The sequence below is a fragment of the Atta colombica genome, unplaced genomic scaffold (genome assembly GCF_001594045.1).
Source record: "Atta colombica isolate Treedump-2 unplaced genomic scaffold, Acol1.0 scaffold47, whole genome shotgun sequence".
NCBI classification, from domain to species: domain Eukaryota; kingdom Metazoa; phylum Arthropoda; class Insecta; order Hymenoptera; family Formicidae; genus Atta; species Atta colombica.
The window spans coordinates 1,350,674-1,360,538 of record NW_017259536.1 but is presented as its reverse complement, the minus strand read 5'-3'; the positions used below and the strand labels follow the sequence as shown (position 1 = coordinate 1,360,538).

Here is a 9,865-nt window from a genome sequence, read left to right as displayed (position 1 = left end):
TATATATATATATATGTATAATGGCATGGCAACACAAGTAAGAGCTTATCGCCGTATCGGCCAACGGAAAACGTTCATCCTTAGTCGATGCACGCGCGTCTGGCACGCAAGCACGTGTATTAAATGCGTTTCTAGTGTACGTCGAATCAAAATCAAATCGAGCCTGGTACGTGATCGGATGGCTGCGGAACCAAACAGAGACGGCGGGATCCTTTCCCGATTGAGACAACGACGGCTCCCCTAACTCGCCCCATGCAGTTTCTCAACTGTAATTTCAACTCGATAGTTGCCACGATATTACGGAACTGAGCGTAGCTCTCTAACTCCATTAATCATTACGGCTTCGAAATCGGCCCAAGATCGTTTTTGAGAGATCCGAACAGTTTCTACTTGAATCCTAATCAGTCTTGGCCACGTCCTATTCATTTTCTTAGCCTCTGACAAGGGCACATGTTAATGCGAATATATAAATCAACATACTGACGTGCAATGACGTGGAATAATTTGGAAAACTTATACACTGACAGAAAAATGTATTCAATTTTAACAAATAATTGTTTGAATAGTACTAATATAACATTTATTTATGGAAGATGAATATTTACTAAATAAATATAATAAGAGATAAATCAAGTTAATGGATCTTGTACCAAATAAATATATGTTTATAGTAAATATTTAACTGGCACTATATTCAAATAAATATTTATTAAAATTTAATACATTTTCTTTTTAGTATATTCATGTATATTATTACATAAATCGTATTTATTTTAAAAATAAATTGTACTTACATAACGAAACTTTTGTTCACACATATGCATATAATGTGCTTAGAAAAGAATATATTTGAAATAAATCTTATACAATAGCATTGTGGTATATTCAGATCTTTTACATTTAAATTTTTATATAAAATCTGACATAAAAATTGGAATATTGCATGAGAAACAAGTTCCCGGACAGGAAGTCTAGAACGAGAATAACCTCCGGCGTATCCTTTTTTATAAGCAATTTATCTATTTTATCTCCATTTAATGTTGAAAGCAATTTACGGTACAATTGTGGAAGATTTGATTATATAACGATTAATACGCGGATGCGATTATTCGGAATTCAATCTCAATTAGAAACGAGTTATTGCAGCGATCTTATCGTACGATCTTATCATAGAAAATAAATTTATTTGTACGAGAATAATGCAATTTTTACAAATTCTTAGCAAATACTAAAATTATATTGTAAGCATTTTGTATTGACAATATATTTAAATCATATTAATGATGACGTTTTAATGATGAATTTGGAAGCTTTTAGAAACGTATTCTAACGTTTAAGCTGAAAATTAGTGAAATAATTTTAAATGAAAATACTATTTATGATTTTAAATGCAAATACTTATATAAGCAATTTTTCTTAATAAGTTATCTCACGAATGCGGATTGTATCATGAATCGTATGTTATACTTTCTTTAGATTAATAATCTAATTTTCGTACGTTAGCAATTGAAAGAGTTGCAGTCGTCAAGTCAATAAATTGTAGTAATAAATACAATAATTTTTTAAATTTATGAAAAATATTATGCAATTTATTATCGTAGATTAAACGGAAACTTTATTAATGTTGCACCAACTGAACGTTCATTCTCTTTCTTCTATTGCTTTAATACTATTGCTTGAAGATAATGGTCTACTTATTTTACATAGGTTCCGTAATAATAGATCATAATAGACAATTAACATCCATCTCAAATTGTTTTGTAAATGAGTTAACGTAATTGACAATAGATTATCTCAACTCTATAATTTAGCCTTTATCATTCTCAAACACGCTTCAGCTTTATATTGCGTATACACGCAGTAGAATTCATTCGACGGATCATTAATGTTTTATGACGGTAGTTGATCGGTGAATGGCCTAGCCTGTTTAGCAGGCAATTACTGATTCTATGATGCCCCCTTCGAGAAGACTCAATAGACGTTCCAGATGCAAAAGAGAATCAGTCTCTTTCCGCTTAAATTTGGGCGAGTTCAGTACACTCGCAACTCCGAGCAATCGTAATTTCGCAGGCAGCAGAAGTTTAGCCGCCGGGCTTTCGTTCGAGAGATAGAGCTTAGAAGTCAAATATCGGGAATTTCATTTGCGCGCCGCTATGTATTATTCAATCGTACTCAAAGGAGTTTCCTCGCGGGATAAGCTGCCGTTGAACTCATCAATCACTGTTCTCGGCTCTGACAGACTATTCCAATAAGCTCAACTGTCGGGATTAGTACTTGTGAAATCGATGTATATCATCAAAGTGAACAAAAAGTGAACTTTGTTTCAATGCCTACCGAAGGCACAAGTATGCACTTCTTTATTTCGATATCGCAAGAATAGACAATATACACATAATGACTTATAAATATTTACTTACTACCAATTTGGAATCATATGGAGGAAATTTATATATTTCAAATGTACAAATTTCCTTATAAATTATTTTCATAATAGAGTACAAAGTAACAAAATCCTAGATTGTATTGTGGTCTAAAGATACTACATAATATAATACTTTCATGAAATATTTATTAATGTTTTATTGATAAAGCAACTTAGCCTTATGTAGATAACAGTTAGTCAAAACAACATTAGCTATCCTTTTGAGATATTTTTGGTGATGAAGTAATTTTGTCGCATGTTTTATAAGGTTGACAATAATCCTTGCAACGTGAAACTTGATCAATATAAATTTCCACTTCGGTATGTGGCTCCTTAATATACTTAAAAACAAGTTCGCCATCTCTTACGTATTCATGAAATGGTATTACGCATACTCGTTTCCAACCGAAACCTTCCGCGATCCGTGCGAGATATCTGTAACGGATATGTTCATATTAGATATCAGACTACTGATTTATCCGTGTAAATCTGTCGATTAAATTTTGTGATCCTATTCGCATAATATATGAGGTGCAAGGATATGGATAGATAATGTTTCGTATCAGATAACACGCTCATACGCTAAGAGACGCATCAAATCATCACATGCTAATCTTAATTAACGCGATCGTTATTCTTTTAATATGACACGAAGCTATATGTCAGCTGTCTCCAGTTTGAATTACAAGGTAACAGTTACGTTGAACCGTTGTGATGTACAACGGATAGAGTCCAACGATCTTTCTCGTTGATGCGGCCCGTCGTGAAAATTACTCAAGATCCTGTCGAGGCGAGCGAACCACGCCGAAACGACTCGCATTCCTTACGAGTCTGTAGCCTAACCAGAATTCCACGGTCAGCCAGCTGGACTCACCTATTGTCGCAGTCAACACGGAACAATCGATAGCCGCAATCGCGCGCGAGATACCAGCTGTCTAGCACGAGCTTTCTAGCAATACCCTGGTTCCGGAAGTCCGGTCTGACCGCGAGATAGCTGCACTCGAAGATCTTGAGAACGCAATAGCGCTCCCAGAGATTCGGTTTGCCGGTCACGTAAGCATCGAACTCGATCACGTCGCGGGCTGGCCCGCATTCACAGCGGGCGAACTCGACAAACTTGTCGGGATCCCAAGGACAAGAGCCGGCGTTCACCACAGCACCTATAATACATTCATCTTCTTCTTCTTCAACAATTAATGTCATACCCTCTCGGACTTCATTGTACATAATTTGTAGTAAGGATGAAGCAGGCTCCTGTTTACTCAAACCAATGTTTACCATGGTTGGATCGTCCTTGTAGAATGCGTCACACATAAAAGTCATTACATTGTCGTAGTCCGCCGGAAGAGCCAATCGTGTCTTGTAAACTGGTTGATCACACTTCTATTACATATATTATTATACATATATTTTTTTTATACAAAACACACACACACACACACACACACACACGCACACATATATATTATATATATATATATATAAAATATAAATTTTTCTGATAATAAATATGAATATAAATATCAAGAATTTAAGTTTATAATGAGATTTTTTTCTACGAGTATATAACACTTAGGATTTAATTTATTTTACAGATTAGGAAAATATTTGTTAAAATCTACATTATGTATTTTTTTTTCATTTCTGTAATATTTTTATAAAACATAAATCTCACTTACGGAATAATTTTTCATTATGGTGCGCAAATGATAATCTCGATTTCTAAATACACCAAGATGCGACTCGTATTTCACACACCTTGCAATTGGGCAAATAAATCTTGACAAAATCGATATCATATTTCTGCACAGTGACCTCTTTGAAAATATATATCTACTCAGTTTTGCAATTCTTTATTAAAATATGCACACACCACGGAGCGTCCCTATATGCATTCCACAATAGATCTGCTGCATTGACGTCGATTGACATTTTACATATAGTTTTTATTATTTTTAGGTTCGTTTATTTATGTGTTCGTTTACGAGATGTAATACGCGAGATATTATATAGCAGCATAAAAACCAAAGTTCCTTACCTAGCTCTTTTTAGCATATTAATAATAAATTGTAACTCGTGAGACTACACACATGTGCCTGATGGAAAATTAAATATATTATTCACGTTTCTTCTGTGCGATGTAGTATTCCCTACTTTTCTGTCATTTTTACGATCTTCGCGTACTTCATGTTATTTACAAATTGCGAAACAGAAGCCTCCAAGTATTTTTGGTTGACTTTCTTCCGTTTCATTGCTAGGGTTTTTTTTTCTAATGAAGATAAACGGTGACAATAAACTATCGCGGAAAGACGATCAGATCCCCGAAATCAGGCGTTCTCAGAGAATCACACGAGCGCATCGGACATACGACGGTCAAATAAAAAGGAAGGAGAGCAAGATACGAGGCGAACGTCCGCTTTCGAAGGATTGGAGATTATCAGAAGATAAATTGCATTTCTTCTCGGGATAAAATGTCGCTGTCGAGGCAAACTGTCAGATCTACTTCTTTGACGTAAATTATCCAAGATCTGACGGTTCGTTACGTACGTGTTGAGGTTTCGCGAAAACATTGATTGAACGAAATAAAACAATTCAAATAACATTCGTTGTTACTTTTCTTGAATTCCATGCAAATTCGTAAAGGCGAGCGCGCTTCACTTCTATTAAGGAGCATTCCGGACGGTAAAACTTAACGCCGACGTTCCGCAGTTTCTAGAAGACCAGGTCGGACGATAACTCAAACACGGCTCTATTCATTCATGGCCGTTGTACGAAGTGATATGGGTGGCAGCTTGCAGAGCGGCATCTGATTTATGTATTCGCGCCGCGTTCCACCGCTTCCAATATATATGCACCTTTATATACACCGTGTACATAGACAGATACATATAATACAACCATCGCGTGCGTGCACGTGTAAACGCATCGACGACGTGTTTACGTGAGGGTGGTAGCTACGTGCGAATATACACACGTACGTATATAAGGTGGTACTTGCAGATACGTATGCGAGAACGGTAGGTGCCGCAGCTTATTGTTGATGAATGCAGGGAACCCGAGCTCACTGAGCCACGAAGGGGATGCGAGCTTTATACATACATATAGTGTAGTCAGACTACAGTGAAGTTGGTAGGAGGCCTATAGGTATACGTTACCCAAGTGAAATGCTCTTGCGGGCTCCGGTGGCGAGTTCGCAATGAGAACGCAAGGAGACTTGTATATGCATCAATTATGTGCCTTGATTCTCATTTCACGGCAAAACTACTCGCGAAAGATTGCAATTTATCGGTACAACAATGCGGGCATTGTTTAATATCCATTAACCGCCCGCCGGCCGAATGCGGTTACTGCTAGGTCATATATTCGATCATTTGCCAGTTGCATAAATAAAACTAGACTCATTGCGTTCTGATGAATTGGAGAAAGTGGGAAATTAAATTTATTGCCGAGACTCCAATTATGACTGCCAATTTTCATGCGGAAGTAGAAAATTGATAAAATAACAAGAATATTGTCAACTTGACAGATACACGGAAAAAATAATTTTAAAATTTTATTGGATACAAATCTGAAAATAATTTTGTTGGTTTATTAAATATTTATGTTAGAAACTAAAAAAATGATGATCATGCTCTACAAAATTTTTATCTTTTAGCAATTAGTTCGAATTTCCGATAAAATTATTTTCAGATCTGTGTACAGAAAATTTAGATCTTCCAGCAAATTCTTTCTATGCAGGAAAAGAAATTACAAAATTATAATAATATTACAATAAATAGTATGTTTATCTTTAATGGATTTATTAACAAAATATTAATTAATTAAATGTAAAAGCAATATAAAAAAATCAATCAATGTAAATATAAAACGTGAGAATTAAGAGAGAAAAGATTCGCATTTAATAATTTTATATTTCACTAAATGTGCAACGCGTGTACCAAATGAGATGGAATACGATAAATGTTTGAATATACAATAAATTTTGGAATACGTATATTGTACATTTGTTCGAACCTTTTTATATTTATCTTTGAATTAGCTGCTATAATATTGTACTATTGCGGCTCACGCAAGCGTCATGTTAACATAGACCGTCGTTCGCTGAAAGCGAACTTTCAACCCCTCGTTAAGCCTGTCTGCTTTATGAATCCGCCCAAGTTCCCGAAGAATCCGTCTTAGGGTGATCTTAGGTTTCTCGGTTGTCTCATCTTTTTTTCGTTTCACTGCTTGTTGGCTTCCACCTCGACAAATCTAGAATCATTATTTCTATCTTTCGCGTATTTGCCTTCAGCAGCAGCGTGTTTTTCGCCGTATCGACCATGGTTCTTGAAATGTCCACTCCGATGCCCGTTGCTGTAGAAATCAGCGTCCTTCTTGAACTCATCTTTGTGATAAACGTTGCGATATCCGGCGGTGTTATGAGCTTTCTCGTGACCATCTCTTGTCTCGTAGATAGCTCCCTTCTTTTTCCCAACTTCTTCTTTATGATTCTTCGCGCGATCCTCGTTTTCGGAATGGCTTTTACTCTCACCAGAGTCTTCGGAGTACTCAACCTTTTCGTTCTCCTTTTTCGTATCGCCCTTCGAACCTACCTCGAAGACGGCGAGGCTGTCGGTACCGTGATCATCTCTCGCAACTTGCGTCTCATACTTTGACGCAGCATAATGCGCATCGTTATCTTGATTAAATCTGTAGGATTTACCAGAATTTCCGTCGTCCGTCGCCGAGGCTCGTAAGGTCGCACTCTTGCGACTTGGGTTGGTTTGCGGTTTCGCAAACGCAATTTCCATGTGGGTGACTCCAGGTGGCTTCACGCCCTTATAACCGACCGGCAACATTTCCGCTTCAGGTTCTATAATCAAGGGTAACAAGACCGGACTGATCTTTGCTTTCATAACGATCGCTCTCATTGTCGATGGTCTCCTCTCCTCAAACTCTTCACTATCTTCGTCGAGAATCTCGAACAATTTAGTCGCAGATAGCTGCTTCTCGAAATCGTAGCCATTAGCTGTTGATTTTGGATTGAATGAGCTGCTAATGTACATCTCGTTAGATCGGTCTCTCGATGGATGCGCGCAAACACAGAGCACAGTGCAAGCGGCGTACCATACTGCATAGATCTTCATTTGTTTCGTGAATATCCCCGTTGCTTGGAAGCCCGGGTAATTCAATCTAATCCACGAATTTACTCGAAATTATATTTATATATCTCCGTAGAGATAGACTAGATACAAGACAGTGACTTCTGATGTAGTAACGCGCCGGCATGCACTGTAACAATCGCGCAATAATACCAGCTCTTTTATATCGCTCGACAATCGTTCAGCCGAACCGAAGACCGATCATCGATTTCACATGGCCTTAGTGTATCTATCGTAGCGTGTAGTCAATTCAAGATCAACGGCGGTTTACAGTACTAGTCGATCAGTGATGCAAATCGAACTCATAGGATTAGATTCAGAGAACAAGAATGTTGTGAAATATAGACATTCTTGCAATTTTTATAAATGGAATCGAATACTTTTATTTTTTCAACCGAAAAAAATGAAATGACTTGAGCTCAGGTATTCTCTATAGATTCGATTAATCGACGAGTAACTCTTCGAATTATTACACAATACCGTCAGGATATTGATTAATGTTGTAGTGAAAGAAAAACCGTTAATAATGCACTCCGCATTTGAAGCACCGCGACCATGAAACTCTCCACGTCGCTAAATAGCGTGTCACTTATACGACGCAGCGGAAGGATAAACGTGTCCTTCTGACATGCGTATATAAAGCGATAACGTTGACGAACGGATATAACAGTGCCTGACAATTCGGCCACGAGACGGTAACGTTGTTATCCGGCGTGGTTACCGAGATGCGGGATTTGGTTAGCATGATTGCGAATTTAGTGTTGGCCCTGCTGTTAGCTAATACACGCGGTGATGGTGCGTCATCGGCAAGGACAACACATATGACGGTCTCTAAGATGAGAATGACCGATCTGGAGACCTCGGCAAGCGGATACGCGTACAATCAGCAAAGGGGTCTTCCGGTCTTGTACATGCGGTATACCAATCACGGAAGCGGACGTTACTACCATGCACCGGCGGCAGTGCATTACATCGTTGGCAGTCCTACACCTGTTGCGCCCACCGTTTCTGAAACTGCGTCGTCGCACGAACCCGTTCCGCTCGCGTATGCGACTGCGAAGCACGAAATTGTACCGTACGTAACGCGTCAGCCTTACCCGCGCGATGGATTCATTAATTATGGCGTGGGCCAATTAGCGAAATACGCGCAACCGCTTGAGCCTCAATTGACTGCACGTGCTGTGCTTGACACATTTAAACCGCTCGAAATGGATAAAAATATCGACAAGAGAAGTGACGACGAGGAGAATGAGGACGATTATGACAGCGATGAGGACGACGACGGCGATAAAAAAGAGAAAAAAGGGCATGTGCCTGAGAATCACGAAAAAGTTGATTTTATAGCAACCCATCCTATTCACGGCCTCGACAACTCTCGTTCAGATATCGACGTTTCGTTTGAACACGGTGAAAAGTATTCGGCCGCGCAGAATTCCGCTCATGGAGAAAAGGGTGACAAAGGGTACAACAAACGAGTGGAATTTGACGTGGGTGAACACGAACAGCATGATAAAAGCAGGCAACAAGGTGGATTTTTGCTTATTTTTTCTACAGACATTGATTTTCTCAATACACTTTTAAACATGTATGTTTTTGCATAAAATTATAGTATTTACTCCGGGTAAGACTACTTTTTACTGAATCTTTCAGAACATTACGATACCGAAATTGGGCACAAAAAAAAACACAGCGACGTAGCTGGAAATTATGGCCGCTACGATGAAATTGAGAATAGTGAGAAGGGTAGTAGTTATGGGCAGACGTCATACCACAAAAAGGGGCAAAAGACCAGCGGCTTTCATAAAGTCTATCACAAGGATGAATATAAAAAGCATACCGATTTCTATGATGAGAGCCACAAGAAAGGTTATTTCGACAAGCACTTCGTTGCTGATGGGCATCATAACGCTGCGGAAGGTGAATTCAAGAAAGGCGGACATCATGAATTCGAGTTTGATAATAGAAATAGTGGGAAAAAAGGATTTTATGACAATGGACATATACAGAATCGCGATCGGGGCTATAATAAAGAAAAAGGTGAAAATTCTTTTCATAATAATTATGAAAATTACGACTCCGATGAAGGCACGCGTTTAATTAAGAAACACGGATATGACAAAGTTGATTGATATTGTTGAACATAAATAATTGAAGGAAAATGTAATTTTATCTATTGTTATTTTATATTCATTGTCATTTATGCGATAAAAAGAAAAAAGTTTATAATCACATTTTTATGATACAGATTCTCATTACATATATTGAAAATGATGAGCTTTATATATATATATATATATAATAT

General features: G+C 37.8%; 2 protein-coding genes across 2 annotated transcripts in view; one reads left to right on the top strand and one right to left on the bottom strand.

Annotated features, from left to right (window-relative positions):
• LOC108691438 overlaps positions 1-7,548 on the bottom strand; it is a 15,662-nt gene extending 8,114 nt beyond the window's left edge. The window contains exons 1-3 of the mRNA XM_018199191.1: positions 6,670-7,548; positions 3,297-3,802; positions 2,654-2,857 (exon numbers count right to left, since the gene is read on the bottom strand). Coding sequence (XP_018054680.1) covers positions 2,654-2,857; positions 3,297-3,802; positions 6,670-7,548 — 1,589 coding nt within the window. The remainder of the gene's footprint in view (positions 1-2,653; positions 2,858-3,296; positions 3,803-6,669) is intronic.
• Positions 7,549-8,244: 696 nt separating this feature from the next.
• LOC108691437 (sarcoplasmic reticulum histidine-rich calcium-binding protein-like) lies at positions 8,245-9,692 on the top strand. The gene is made up of 2 exons (XM_018199190.1): positions 8,245-9,090; positions 9,214-9,692. Exons 1-2 carry the CDS (start codon positions 8,289-8,291, stop codon positions 9,690-9,692), a joined length of 1,281 nt encoding a protein of 426 aa, XP_018054679.1. The 5' UTR covers positions 8,245-8,288.
• Positions 9,693-9,865: the final 173 nt, after the last annotated feature.

What these genes read in the sequence shown, in the direction of transcription:
- LOC108691437 (XM_018199190.1), top strand. Translation starts at nt 8,289, where the DNA reads ATGCGGGATTTGGTTAGCATGATTGCGAATTTAGTGTTGGCCCTGCTG. An exon ending in TGATAAAAGCAGGCAACAAG is followed by an intron (nt 9,091 to 9,213) that starts GTGGATTTTTGC and finishes TGAATCTTTCAG; the next exon opens with AACATTACGATACCGAAATT.